This window comes from Pipistrellus hanaki (genome assembly GCF_964339955.1).
Source record: "Pipistrellus hanaki genome assembly, chromosome: 2".
Taxonomy (NCBI): Eukaryota; Metazoa; Chordata; class Mammalia; order Chiroptera; family Vespertilionidae; genus Pipistrellus; species Pipistrellus hanaki.
Window position 1 is genome coordinate 35,872,031 of NC_140504.1, and position 15,032 is coordinate 35,887,062.

Sequence of the window (15,032 nt, forward strand, 5' to 3'; positions counted from 1 at the left end):
CCAGCATACACCTGCCTTCCTAAGGAAGAACCAGCCCTGCGAATGAGAACTGGAGTCAAGGTTAAAGTAATCTTGCCCAAGAGAGTGGAGTGTGTATCAGGGAGAAAAAAAAACAGCTCAGCTCAAATGAGCATTAATAACGGCAACACTTCCCCTGGAAAACATGCGCCTCCTGGACCTATGTTTGAAATTCATCCTCCTAAGTCATCCTGTGACTAGATAAGTGACAATGTCCCATCAGCTGAAGGGGAGGGAAATACAGCACAGACCCTTTTAAATATATATTACTTTAAAAAATAATGAAAAGTGCGAAGTATTGTAACTGTCCAGAACCCTTTGCAGACAGTAAAGGAAAAGCTTTGTCTGTCCTATTATTGTTTGCCCTTCAGTTGACATACATGCCCAGTTGCATCAATAGGATTACAACAGGAACACGGCCAGCTCCAGGTTTCCTCTGTCAGGTTCCTTGGTGTTGTTTAAAGAAACAGGCTCAGGGAATGCACAGAAAACAAACTTCCCCGATTGAAGTTCCGAGGTGGTCTTGCCTTCTCCCACCCTTCAGAAACACCCCTCGTTTTACTGACAGACAGCACCGGACAGCAATGTCACGGTCGTGTTGCACCACCACTTCACTTGTTGAATTGTGTGAAGGCAGCACTTGGCCACAGCAAGTTGGTGAACCTCGCCTTGCTCTTTCAGTGAGCCCCCAAGATTCCCTTCCAGTTCCATGGAAATGTCTTACCTGCATGTGTCCCTGGTACATTCTGCTTGGACTTCTTCAGGGCTTCCCGAGGCCGCCGGATGCTTTCCCCCGCGTTTCCTCGCACACACCGGGCTCAGAGGGGAGAAGGAGGCGTGCACACCGGGTTCTCCCAGGGTGCCCCTGAGCCGGCGGCGTGAGGCTCCAGGTAGCCCGCCCCGAGGCCCTGGGCAGAGCCTGCGGGCTGCCGGGAGCTGTCCTCCGCGCGGGGTGCTGAAAGCGGACAACGGAGAGGAGAGCGCGCGGAGCAGGCGAGGAGCCCGGCAGGCGCGGGTCCTGCGCTCCCGGCGTCTCTACAACTCTCTCCTCCTCCACCGAACTCTTTCTCGCTTCCTGCCCGGCTGCCTCATGTCTCTCTCACTCTTGGCCGCGAGCCTCCTCCTCCCCAGCCCTGACGTGAGCGCCCACACCAGCCGCCGCCGCCGCCGCCGCCGCCGCCGCCGCAGCTGCCGAGCGAGCGAGCGGAGCGCGCGCCGCCCTCCCGGCGGCTCCCCTGCCCAGAGGCTGCGGGCCGGGCACGCGCGCGCATCCCCGGAGCCGCCAGAGGGCGGCGCGCGCCTGCCCCAACCCGGCGCGGGCTCGGGGAGGAGCGCACGCGCGGCGACCAAGTGCCCGCGGGTGGTGGTCGCGCTAGGCAGTCGGGTGGGGTGCACCGGCTGCAAGGGGGGGGAGGGGGGTGGAGTGGGGAGGGGACGGGTTTTAACTGAGCGGATGGCCGGTTGCAAGAAAAGTGGGATGATGCCCCAGGGAAGGGGGTGCGGGGAGGAGGGGGCCCTCATGTAGGGTGACAGGAGATTTGACTTTGGGTGGTGGGCACACGGTGCACTATGGAGATCTTGTGACATCGAAACCCACACCTGAAACCTATTATTATTCATGTTGACCAATGTCCCACCAATAAATTTAATTTTAAAAAGTGGGAGGAAAATGCATTGTTGCTCTGGGGCGGACCATCAATTCTGACTGAGCTGCCATTCTACAGACATGATGGGATGAACACGGGGGTTCCTGAAGAGTTTACTTCTGTTCTGATGTGGCTCTCACAAGTTACCTCCGTGGATAGGTCTCTCCCCACTCACCCCACTCACCCCACCCCCAATTCATCACTGGGCACTCTATAATTTAAATCGCAAACCATGAAAGGCCTTCCATGATTCTTCTCCCTAGCACTTATCATCTAACATCCTGTATAATATATATATATATATATATGGCCTGCCTCTGTTTATATATACGACGTATTTCCATGAGATCAGGGATATATTGGGGGACGAGCGTATCTATTTTACACAGATGTCTCACAGCACAGTATAGTATCTCTTGGCACATGGTTGGCACTCTATTTGTTGAACAAGTGGATTTTTTTATAATGTTGAGATAGAGTGTATTTAAGTATGTCTCAATTTGAAGAGTTTTTACATTAGTTTGATGTAGTTAGGTTATAAGTGTATATACATACACATACACACAGCATGGGCTGGTGTGTGTGTGTATGTACTATGATTACCTAGTTTTGTTGATAAAAAGAATTCCAATCACACAATTGGCCCCCAAATTATATACAGCATGACATAATCTCTCAAATATTGCATATAGCACGATATACTTTTCATCAAGTTAAAAAAAATACGAACTCCCTGGGACTATAAAAATATATTTATGTATAACTATATGAAAAGGAAAACAACAGGATAATGAACATGGGATTTGTAATGTTGGGGACACCAGGTAAGGGGAGGCAAGGGAAACGGATGGGGAGGCACTTTATATGAAGGTGAATTGTCAATGCTTTAGCTATTATGTTCACCCACATGAATTAACCGATAAAATTACTATGTAACTAAATAAAACAGAGCCATGCATGGACTAGTAAGGAGAATATGAAATGCACCAAATAATTAATTAACCCAATTCAATGCATCTGAGGTCCTAAAACAACTGACTAACCAAACAAACAAAGTGATTAAGACTTGCAGGCAGGAGACATGGATTCCTATTGATTCCACCAATAGTTAAATTTGGACAATTTCCTTTTCCCTCTCTAGACCTCAGTTTTTTTCATGTCTAAATCCTGATAAACTCATTATTTTATCCTGAAAATTGAAATACGTTAAGAAGCTCTGTAAACTGTAAAGACCATCCAGTTCTTATATAGGACAGAACACTGGAATAGGAGTCAGCACTACTTACCTCACTGCAATCGTGGCAAGTGTACTAATTCTCTATTTCCTCAATTTTTGAAGTAAGGCAAATATCTGTTCAGCTGCTGAGGAATAAATGTCTGCAAAGGAAGCTCTAAATAAACCACCATATATCAACAATGAGGTTTCATCTGACACCTGTCAGAATGGCTATCATCAACAAATCAACAAACAATAAATGCTGTCAAGAATGTGGAGAAAAAGGAACCCTCATGCACTGCTGGTGGGAATGCAGACTGGTGCAGCCACTATGGAAGACAGTATGGAGTTTCCTCAAAAAAACTAAAAACAGAACTCCCATTTGACCCAGTGATCCCACTTCTAGGAATATATCCAAAGAAACTAGAAACACCAATCAGTAGTATGAACCCCCTATGTTTATAGCCGCACAATTTACAATGACTATGATCAGGAAACAGCCCAAAGTGCCCCTCAGCAAATGGGGGGATAAAAAAAGCCATGTTACATCTACACAATGGAATACTGTGCTGCTATAAAAAAGAAGGAACTCACCATTTGCAACAGCATGGATGGACCTGGTGAGTATTATGCTAAGTGAAATAAGCCAGTCAGAGAAAGATAAATATCACATGATCTCACTCAAATGTGGATTCTAATGAACAAAATAAACTGATGAATAAAATAGATTCAGAGACATAGAAGCATGGAACAAACTGATGAATTTCAGAGGCAAGGTGGAGGTGGGGGGCTGGGAGGAAAATGATTAACTGGGGAACTTATATGCATACCAGAGGCCCAGTGCACAACATTCATGCTCTTGGAGGGGGGGGTCCCCTCAGCCGGGCCTGTGCTCTCTTGCAATCCGGGAGCCCCATGATTGATTGCCCTACAGAAGGAGGCCCGGCCCACCACTGCTGGCTGGGTAGCCAGGGCCTCCCTCTTTAGGGTGATTGTGGGGCGATGGTGGCCCCCCGCCCCCATCCAATTGCATTGCACCCCCCTTGGTGGCGGCAGTCAGTGCTGGGTTGCTGTGGTGCCCGCAACCCATGAGGGACCAAGAAGTCAGCAGTTCAGCCTGCTTGCCAGTCCCAGCCCACCCAAATCTGCTGCACTTGCAGCCTGGTGTTCGGTCATCTGTTATGGACCCTGGCTCTTTATATATTAAGATAGAAGATTCAAGGAGCTCTCAACCATAAATTTATTTGAACCAACATGGCAACTACCTAGTTGAAGATAATACTCATATCCTTTTGTTAAACCTAAGTAACTCATTTAGTTACTTCCTACATTCACAAAATCTCAGGACTACAAAGTGCATCTGTGAAGGCATACCTCTCTTCATTCATTCATTGATATTTATTAAGAACTTAGTATGTTGGAGTGCTGTGACAAGTACTGAAATATACTGATGAATAAGACAGACCTGCCTGGTCTCTATCTCCATGGAATCCAGAGTCCAGCTACCTGTCAGGAGTATATTTTACCATCCCAGAAAGAGAAATCTGACTAGACTTTTCTAAAATTAAAAAAAATAAGACACAACAACAAAAACAAACAAAAGACCTAAAACCTCTACAATGATTACACAATTTCCCCCATTTCCTCTAAGAGTTCACATCTAACCTCTTCTAGTCAAACATTTCCCCATCAATTGTGAGTTTTAATCCATTTTATGGTACAACTATTTCCTTTAAAGCCTATAAACATGAGCTTTGTGATCAAAGACACTTTGCTGATTAACAATTCAAGTGTCAGTATCTCGAGAAACTTTTGATTCAGAAGACCATCTAGCATTTTAGCTTAAGTAATCTGATGTTTGGGTGCAAAAAAACCCCTTTTCATGTGCAAGTATATGTACCAGTAGAAAATCGATAGCGTCAAGCATGTATGAACTGTATTCTAGTGAACCCTATGAATTTTATGATACACATGACAAAAAGCTGAATCATAATCCTACATAATAAAAGCCCAGAGACCGAATGGTGGAACTATCAGGATGATCGGTCAACCAGTTGCTATGACACACACTGATGACCAGGAGCTGGCCCCCTGGTGGTCAGTGCACTACTACAGTGGGAGTGCCGCTTGGCTGATGGGGATGAGTGGCTGTTCCTGCTGTGAACCCCAGGCCGATGGGCAGGAACCTGGGCTGAGATCAACTCTTCCTTACCCCAGGCTCCTCCTCGCTCCCTGCTGCCTCCTCTGGATACACACAGCTCACATAGCACCTCTGCCGGGCTAGCAGAGCTGACCATAGAGGTTGGGAGGTGGGTTCATGGCAGCTGTGGAACTGAGGCCTACTCTGCTGCCTCTCAGTGCTATTGACCCTGGGCCCTGCCTTGACTGAGTCTCCTGGAGAGGTGACTGCTTCAGCTCCAGGAAAGATGCTGGACCAGAGAGTAGCTGCTCAGAGGGTGGGTCCACAGCAGCTTGGATGACCAGGATGAGTGGCACTCCCAGAGTAGGCCGATCCCCTCAGGCCACACCTCCCACCAGTGCACAAAAGCCATGCACTGGGCCTCTAGTATAATTATATTTGTGGAAAGCTTTATGCAAATTAGGTTGTTTTCAAGAGATCTTGAAAGGAGAAAATGTGCATAACTTTAACTTATGACTGCAATAATGGTGAGAAAGTACCACTTTGCGTAATCTCTGCCTCCAGTGGTCCCCCACCCTGAATCATTAAGGTGAATGAACAGAAGGCAAACAAACGAACAAACCAAAGATGCAGCAGTTTGGAAAGGTGTGGTTCTTTTGGAACTAGGGCAGGTGGCACCAGCTATAAGCCTGCATCTCTGATACCAGAAATATTTGCATCAAAATGGAAATCTCTGCCAAACATCTATGTGCTTTACATAGAGTGACCTTTCTCAGGATTTTCTAGTTTTCATATTAACAGCTGGAGTTATGGGTAAACAACTTTGAGGATGAATTTGTATATGAGTCAAAGCCAAACAATTGCATCTATTGTACAAAGCAAAATAAGAATGTCTCTGTACACACCGTGGAACAGCTACTAATAAATCTTTTCCAACCAACCTGCACACAGGTATACATCTTCCTGGCAGGAGTGCCGCCATCAGCAACTGTCTGACTTACAAGTGTCTGGGCCACAATTGCCCAGCTAAACCCAGAATTAGCTATATTATTAAGTCATGCATTGCTTCCGAGGAAAATAAAGGTAATCCATATCTCATTCTTTTTACATTGCTGTTTTTCTTTTTAAATATATTTTATTGATTTTTCACAGAGAGGAAGAGAGAGGGATAGAGAGTTAGAAACATCGATGAGAGAAACATCGATCAGCTGCCTCCTGCACATCTCCCCCTGGGGCTGTGCTCACAACCAGGATACATGCCCTTGACCAGAATCGAACCCAGAACCTTTCAGTCTGAAGGACGATGCTCTACCCACTGAGCCAAACCGGTTTCGGCTACATTGCTGTTTTTCAACCTATAATGAGCATTATTTAATACCACATCTTAGGTTCACAAAAGATTTCTCATTTTTTTTTGTTTTTAGTTAATTCTCACCTGAGGATATTTTTCCATTTATTTTTACAGAGAGAGTGGAAAAGAGGGAGAGAGACAAAGAGAAATATCATTGTGAGAGAGACACACATTGATTGGTTCCCTCTTGACTGGGGAATGAGCCTGCAGATGAGGTACATGCCCATGACTGGAATTGAACCTAGGACCTTTCAGTCTAAGGGCTGACACTCTATCCATTGAGCCAAACCGGCCAGGGCAAGATTTCCCATTTTAAATTCAAAGACCCTTGTTACTCAAAGTATGTTTGCTGACCAGCAGTGTCAAAGTCTCCTGATTGCTTGTTAGAAATGCAAGCTCTTGGGCCATTCCTGACCAACTAAATCAGATTCTGCATTTTAATAAGATCCCTAAATGCTTTGTATGCACCATCAAATTTGAGCTGCACTGTGGCCTAGGAGGTTTATTTATGTAAGAAATATATTTATATTTTATTTATATAGTCATGTAAATATGTGGCAAAACTAGCTCTTGCAATGATAGCACATGAGCAACATCAGTACCAAGAGAAAAGCACTTCCCTCTCCAGTTACAAGATAATCTAACTGTATTCTGAGTGGCCAGAAGACTTTACATAAAACCATAGCACACCCAGCTTTCTTACAGCAAGAAATGTGCTAATGCTATTATACTTGCAGTTTTAATCATTATAATAAAACTAGAGGCCCGGTACACGAAACTCGTGCACGGGTAGGGTCCTTAGTGGCTGTTGGCTACCAGCCGAGGCCTCCCTACCCAGGCTGCCAGCTGCTGGCCGAGGCCTTCCTTTGTTCTATGCCACCCCCTGGTGGTCAGCACACATCATAGCAAGCGATTAAACTCCCAGTCTCCTGGTTGAACTCTTGAAGGGACACTGCATATTAGGCTTTTATATATATATAGATTAATGAGTCAAGTGGTAGCCCTGGTCAGTGTGGCTCAGTTTGTTGGGCATCATCCTGTGCACTGAAGAGTTGCTGGGTCAATACCTGGTTGGGGAATATTCCCTGGTTGAGGGCTCTGTCCCTGGCAGGGTGTGTGTAGGAGGCAGTAGATTGATGTTGTGTTCTCACATCAATGTTTCTCTCTTCTCCCTTCCCCCATCTCAAAAATCAATAAACTATTATTTAAAAAAAAATACTAGTAGTTGAGTGGTAGCAGAATATATTTTGTATTGACAATATTAAATTTTGTTTACTAGTAAGTGAATCTTCCTGCATATTAAATGAGTATTGAAAATTCAGTACTTACTAAGTGTTTTAAAAGTCTGAGTAATAATGATGTCAATAGGCTGGGGACTTAAAAAATATCAGGGATAATAGCCTTTTTGGTGATTCAACCACTCTTTTATAGATTCAAACCCTGCTGCTCCAAGATGCTGTAGGACAGAACAAAGTCAAAATAACTGTAGATCCACATTAAAACAAGTAATTATTTTTTATTGTTCAGTCAGAGGACAGAAGTTTGCTCCTTGCCCTCTTTGACACAATGAAAGGGATTAGCTGGTGCTCAGGGCATTAGATGTGAAATGAACTTCAGAGACCCCCAGAGCAGACCCCGGGGCTGTTAGGGGATGATGCTTGAACTCTGGGGACTAGGAGATGGCAGTAGTGCTCTTTCAAATTAACAAACAAGCTGGATGCTGCAGATTGAGCTTCCTATTAAGTCAATTTAGGAAATTTGCAATTTATTTATATGTGATTCCTTCTTTATGACAATGTTCTTATAGCAATCCAATATTGCTTTAAATTTTTTTTAATCCTGCCGAGACCTGTTTGGCTCAGTGGATAGAACGTCGGCCTGCGAACTGAAGGGTTCAAGGTTCGATTCCGGTCAAGAACAGGTACCTTGGTTGCGGGCACATCTCCAGTGGGGGGTGTGCAAGAGGTAGCTGATTGATGACTCTCTCTCATCGATGTTTCTAACTCTCTGTCCCTCTCTCTTCCTCTCTGTAAAAAATCAACAAAATATATTTAAAAAAATTTTAATCCTTACCTAAGAATATCATTTTTATATTATTATTGATTTGAGACATAGGAGGATGAGCAAGGGAAGGAGGGGAGGAGGGAGAGAGGGAGAAAGGGCGAGAGAGAGAGAGAGAGAGAGAGAGAGAGAGAGAGAGAGAGAGAGAGAGAGAGAGAGAGAGATTTATTAGTTGCCTTCCCTACCAGGATTGAACACACAATTTAGGTATATTCCCTGACCAGGAATCATACCTGCAATCTTTTGGTGTATAGGATGACACTCTAACCAACTGAGACTGGGACCCAATATTATTTTTTATATTAAATGCACTTTCTAGAATGTCTTAGTCCTGGTGAGAAAGCATTTGATAACTAACATGACTATTGTTTTTTACTTCTCCATTCTACTCTGACCACCACCATCCTAGCACAGATGCCCTAAACCTCTTTCCAATCTCAAAGCTAGTTTTATACCTGCATCCATCCACCACTTCAACCTACCAGATACATTGTAGCCAGATTAATTTCATAAAGGCCCACATTGATCATATGATTTCCCAACTCAAAAACCTTATTGGCTTCCTATTGCCTGCTAATATCTGAAAGCTTTCTATTCCTAGTCAAGGGATATATTTGCCACCTGGAGGCATATCTTCTAGTGGAGGAAGAACTGTCTCTCGCTTTGAGGAAACACATCTACCACTCTGGCCCATTTGCGTAATGGGAAATATTGGTTTACCATCAGGCTTTGAGAGTGGAACACAAGATTCAGGCTGAGCCAACCAAGGCATTCAAGCCCCATTGGTCAGGGATGGGCATATCACCCAACTCAGCCAGCCAGAGGAAATGGACTCAGCTCCAGGACTACTTGGGAGTAGATCAATTCTAGCCCAGGACTGAGTGTTCTAATGATGTAAACTTCAAGCTGTCAGCATCCAGCATCCAAACCTGCAAAGGAAATCAACCTGGGAGAGGAAGAGTCCAGGAAGGCTTGTGGACAAAATTTGAGCCATTAATAAACCACATTGAAGCTAATTTACCCATGAACTTCTAATTACTTCATAGAGGGCTTTCTCTTTTCCAAGTTGGGTTTTTCTGTCACTTGCAACCAAAAGAATATTTATTACTACAATGACCTTTTATGCCGAAACCGGTTTGGCTCAGTGGATAGAACATTGGCCTGTGGACTGAAGGGTCCCAGGTTCAATTCTGGTCAAGGGCATGTACCTTGGTTGTGGGCACTTTCTCAGTAGGGGGCATGTAGGAGGCAACTGGTGGATATTTCTCTCTCATTGATGTTTCTAACTCTCTATCCCACTCCCTTTATCTCTGTAAAAAAAATCAATAAAATATATTTTAAAAGATACAATGACCTTCCAAAACTTGCTCCTATCTTTTCTTTTGGTCTGTGTATCCCCTAACTTTTGTAATAACTTTACTTTAGTATTAGTCCACAAAGTCCAAATTATACTCTTTCCTCTCCTTACATTTTTGTCATGAAAGCTCATTTATTCTTCAGGTTCAGTTTCAAATTCTGTCATCTTTATGAAGCTTTTATTGATTGTCTAGTTGAATGCATCCCCTTGCTAGGAACTCCTTGATGACACAAAATTTTCTTAATTCATACTTTCCTCCTGTTTAATCACTTCTGTGTTTTTACTCCTTATTAGATGTAGGCGTATGGAAACAAGAACCTTGTTTTATTCCTTGTTTTGCTTAAATAACTTAAGGGCATCTTGTATGCGGAAAATTCTCAATAATAAATGAAAAACATAAATTATTTTTGAAGTATTTAGAACAGTATAAAAGCTTTGGAAATAAAATAATTTACTCTGAAGACACAATCAGACATAATTCTGTAAAACATTAATGAAATTGTGTTGATTTTATGAGGAATCACACAGTGCTAAGGCTGGAGGGAAGCTTATAGCTTTTGTGGACTGACTTCCTCCTTTTTCAAATGAAGCCTGTTAGGACCACATAAAGTCAAGAGCCTTATTCACAATGTGCTTTTACTGATGTGAAGCAAGTAATTCAATGTATGACTAAACAAAGAAATTTGGGAGTATAATTAACTCAGAGTACACTAAGCATGCAAAGGCACTTTAGGAATGTAATAGAATCAAAGACTTACCTTCTATTAATGAACATGACCTGACTGTTACTCACAAAAAGAGGGAATTTGATTTTTAAAGAGTTCAGGTTAGAGAGAGAGATAAGCAACATTAAAATAATGACAGAGGTTATACAATCTACAAAGAATCAGGAATTATTTCTTAGGGTTGTCCAGGGTTTCTAAACCTAATTCAGATAATTCTCTTTGCTTAGATTATCCCATTTCATTTATCTACTGTACAACATAGTTCTAGGGAGGAAAATGAAACCTTAAGGCTATTTTTGAAAGAAGAAATAAGATTTTGATGGATATATAACACCTGTGGGTAAATACCTATAAAATTATAACTTAAAAAACAACAACAACAACCTAATCTTGGTATTTATTAAAGGCTATGGTATTTTGTAGCTGGATGGAAGAGACTATTTTTTGGTTTAAATTTCATAGAGTAAATCACTAAAATATTGAATATTATTAGATATTTTTAGACATATTCATTCTGTACTAACTTATTAGAGCTTCCTAATTTTTCAGCCTCCCACTTGTTTTTATTCTAATTAATCCTACCTTATAAAAGAGTAATATGCAAATTAACCTTCACTCCACTGAAGCCACACCCACCAGCCATGCCCACCAGACAATCAGAGTGAGTATGCAAATTTACCACAACCAAGATGGCTGCAGCCAAAGAGAGCAGTTGAGAGGCTTGGGTTTCCCCTGCAATGGAAGCCAAGCTTTCCACACACCCTGGCTGGCCTAGGCCTCCACTCAAGGATACAAAGTTTCAATTATAGAAGATAAATCCCAAGAAAAATGGCTGTAGCTATTGAGCAAGCAGGAGGCTTGGCTCCACTCCAGGCTACAAAGTTTCAATTGTAGAAGGTAAATAAATTCCAGATACCAGGGCCTCCACTTGGGTCGTCAGGGGGCATAGCTCACCTGCAAACCACCACAGGCCTCCATCCCAAGGGAACCCCCATCCTGATCTGGGACACCTTTCAGGGCAAACCAGTGGGCCCCCACCCATGCACTAGGCCTCTATCCTATCTAATAAAAGAGTAATATGCATATTGACCATCACTCCAACACACAGGATGGCTGCCCCCATGTGGTCAAAGATCCTTCCCCCATGTGGATACAAGATGGCCACCACAAGAAAGCCAGCAGGGGAGGGCAGTTGGGAGGCATCAGGCCTGTAAGGGAGGGTAGTTGGAGGTGATCAACCCTGTAGGGGAGGGCAGTTAAGGATGACCAGGTCGGCAGAGGAGGGAAGCTGGGGGCAAACAGGCTGGCAGGGGAGCAGTTAGGCATCAATTAGGCTGGCATGAGAATGGTTAGGGGTTGATCAGGTTGGCAGGCAAAAGCAGTTAAGGGCAATCAGGAAGGCAGGCAGGCGAGCAGTTGGGAGCCAGCAGTCCTGGATTGTGAGAGGGATGTCCAACTGCCAGTGGGATGGGGTCTAAATGGGCAGTTTAACATCCCTCGAGGGGTCCCAGATTGGAGAAGGTGCAGGCTGGGCTGAGGGACACCCCGGGACCTCATGCATGAATTTTGTGCACTGGGCCTCTAGTTCTCTATAATATAATGAGAGTCAACATACAAAAATACATGCAAATTACTTTTTAAAAATTTGTCAACTTTCTCCATTAACGAGAAGATAAAACCCACAGTATTTTCAGGACAAGCAAAGCTCTTCATCACATTCCCACAAATCCCCAAGTATAATCCAGCATTACATAGTTGTAGGTTTTTGTTATTCAGCACTTTGAATATTTCTTGCAACTCCCTTCTGGTCTGCATAGTTTCTATTGAGAAATCAGCTGACAGTTGTATGGGCACTCCCTTGTAGGTAACTAACTGTTTTTCTCTTGCTGCTTTTAAGATTATCTCTTTGTCTTTTGCCCTTGTGATGTGTCTTGGTGTGATCCTCTTTGGATTCCTCTTATTTGGAGTTCTCTGTCCTTCCTGGACTTGTAAATATATTTCTTTCTCCAGGTAGGGGAAGTTTTCTGTCATTATTTCTTCAAATAGGTTTTCATTATCTTATGCTCTCTCTTCTTCTGACACCCCCATAATTCAGATGTTGGTACACTTGAAGTTGTCCCAGAAGTTCTTTACACTATCTTGATATTTTTTCTTTTTGCTCTTATGGTTGGGTATTTTTTGCTTCCTCATATTTCAAATCATTGATTTGATTCTTAAGATCCTATAATCTACAGTTGAATTTCTGTATATTATTCTTTATTTCAGTCAGTGTATGCTTAATTTCTGATTGGTCCTTTTCCATATTTTTGGCATTATCACTAAAATCCTTGAAAGTCTCACTAAGTTCCTCAGTGGTTTCTAGAAGACTCTTGAGTAACCTTATAACTCTGGTTTTGAACTTTATATCTAGTAGTTTGCTTTCTTCTATTTCTTTCATTTGTGACATGTTTCTTTGTCTCCACATTTTTGTCTGCTTCCCTGTGTTTGTTTCTATGTGTTGGATAGCTGCTAAGACTCCTTGAATGATGGAGTGGCCTTATGTAGTAAGTGTCCTATAGGTCCCAGTGACTCAACCTCCCCACTCACCTTTGTGGACACTCTTGGTGCACCCATTTATGGGCTTTGTGGGCAGTCTTGTTGTAGTTGAGTCTTAATTGCTAATGGTGTCACTGGAAGGAATTGATCTCCAGGCCAATTGGCTGTGGAGACCAGCTGCGACTGCAGTGGGAGAGCTGCTGTGCAGAATACACCCTTATGGAGCAGGATTTGCTTCAGTGGGGCTTTGGTGCTCACTAAGTTTGTCCATTGAGTGTGTCACTTATGAATGTGAAGAGTAGTAATCTGGTATGGTCTCACACTGACCACTGGGTACACTGGTTCTTGGGTCTCCAGGGAGGTGCAAAGTCAGCCACTGCCTGGTGCCATCCAGCAGGAGCTACAGAAATATCTGTAGATTCCTCCTCTTTCTATGGGGTTTGGCAGTGCTCAGACAAGGTCCAGCTGTGAAGCAAGGCAGGCTGGTGCTAGTGCTGGGTCTTAGGCCTTTTATTGATCGCTTTGAAGCTCCTGACCCAGCTACAGCTTGTTTGACCAGTTTTTAGCCCGAGAAAGGACAAACCATTCATATGCAAAAGCTGTTGCACACAGCTTGGGTGGGATTGTAAATTGGATGAGGCAGGGTCTCTGGGAATCACCGGAGTGGAGCAAACAGAAATGGCTGTGTGCAGTCAGCCCTGCACCAGAGAGGTCCCAGCACGAGAACAATGACTGCTGGGGAGCACCTCTGTCTGGAAGAAAGCCACCCTAAATCCCTGCCTGGATGCCAGACCGTCCAGTTTTTTCACGTATGTGTCTGGATCCCCCAGAGCCTCTCCTGGCACTGAAGCACAGAGGAAATGAGAGCTTATAAATTCAGCTCATGGTGCCGGCCTTTTAAGAGGAGCAGCTGGGTCTCCAGCAGCCCATGTGTCACTCAGCTCCAATCAGCACTTGTTTTTACATTCTGTAGTTCTTACAGCCCATAGGGACTTTTTTCCCCAGCTCTGGGACCCTGGGTTGGGGGTATGGTATGGAGCTGGGATTCCTCACTCCTCCAGGCAGCTCTGCAGAGGCAATCTCCTTCCTGATTAAATAAACAACACACCCCGGTGCCTGACCAGCCCAATCTGCACCTCCACACCTCCTACCAGTCTCAATGAGCTTTCTTCTTTACCTCTCTAGTTGTAGTACTTCCACTCAGCCAGCTTTCCTGTGGTTCTGGATGATAGTTGTTCTGTATTTTAGTTATAATTTTGACGTGGTTGTGCGAGGCAGCAAGTATAGGCATTTACCTATGCTGCCATCTTGGTTCTCCTGTGCCTTTCTTTGTTTCTTTATAGCTAAACTATTTGAGAAATTTGACTATTCTAGATGTGTTTACTTTCCTTTCTCTAATTTCTCAGAAGTGTAATCTATCTGGGCTTTTGATCATCCTTCGTTATAAAGGATACCAATGACCTTTATGTCATCAGATCTAATGGTCAATTTTCAGCCCCCATTTTACTCAACTTGTTATAGATTGTTACTCCCCACTTCTTAAACACTTTCTTCAGTTCACTTCTGGGACACCACTCTCTTTTACCTCCCGGTTGGCTCCTTCTTCATCTTCTTGGCTGGTTCCTCCTCAGCTGAACATGATTTTTGCTCTGGGGCTCAGTCCATGGTCTTGTCTTTATCCCCAATCATCCTCTGGATGATATAGTCCAGTTCCTCAGCTTCTTTAAGTTTATGACTCAATTTTGTCTCCAGCTTGTTCTCTGCCCTTGATCTCCATACTCATATTTTACTTGACATTTCCACATAAATACCTAAAAAACATTTCAAAGCTAACAGGTAACCCAAATCAAATCCTTGTTTCCAACTTCCCTCTAAATCTGTTCTTTCTGCAGCTTTCCTTCTCATTCTTTCAGTTGTTAGGGCCAAAAATATTGAATCATCCTTGCCTTTTCTCTTTCTATCAAGCTTCAAATCCAACCCATC

The 15,032-nt window shown here is 43.5% G+C and overlaps 1 protein-coding gene across 4 annotated transcripts in view; it reads right to left on the bottom strand.

The window, feature by feature from the left end:
• The window catches only part of PEX5L (peroxisomal biogenesis factor 5 like), a 225,847-nt gene extending 224,704 nt beyond the window's left edge, over positions 1-1,143 (bottom strand). For all 4 annotated transcript variants that reach the window (XM_084875555.1, XM_084875553.1, XM_084875552.1 and 1 more), the window contains exon 1: positions 743-1,143. Coding sequence is in view for 3 of the 4 variants with exons in the window: in XM_084875553.1 (XP_084731679.1) it covers positions 743-763 (21 nt within the window). In the remaining variant the exon portion in view is untranslated. The remainder of the gene's footprint in view (positions 1-742) is intronic.
• Between the last annotated feature and the right edge of the window lie 13,889 nt (positions 1,144-15,032).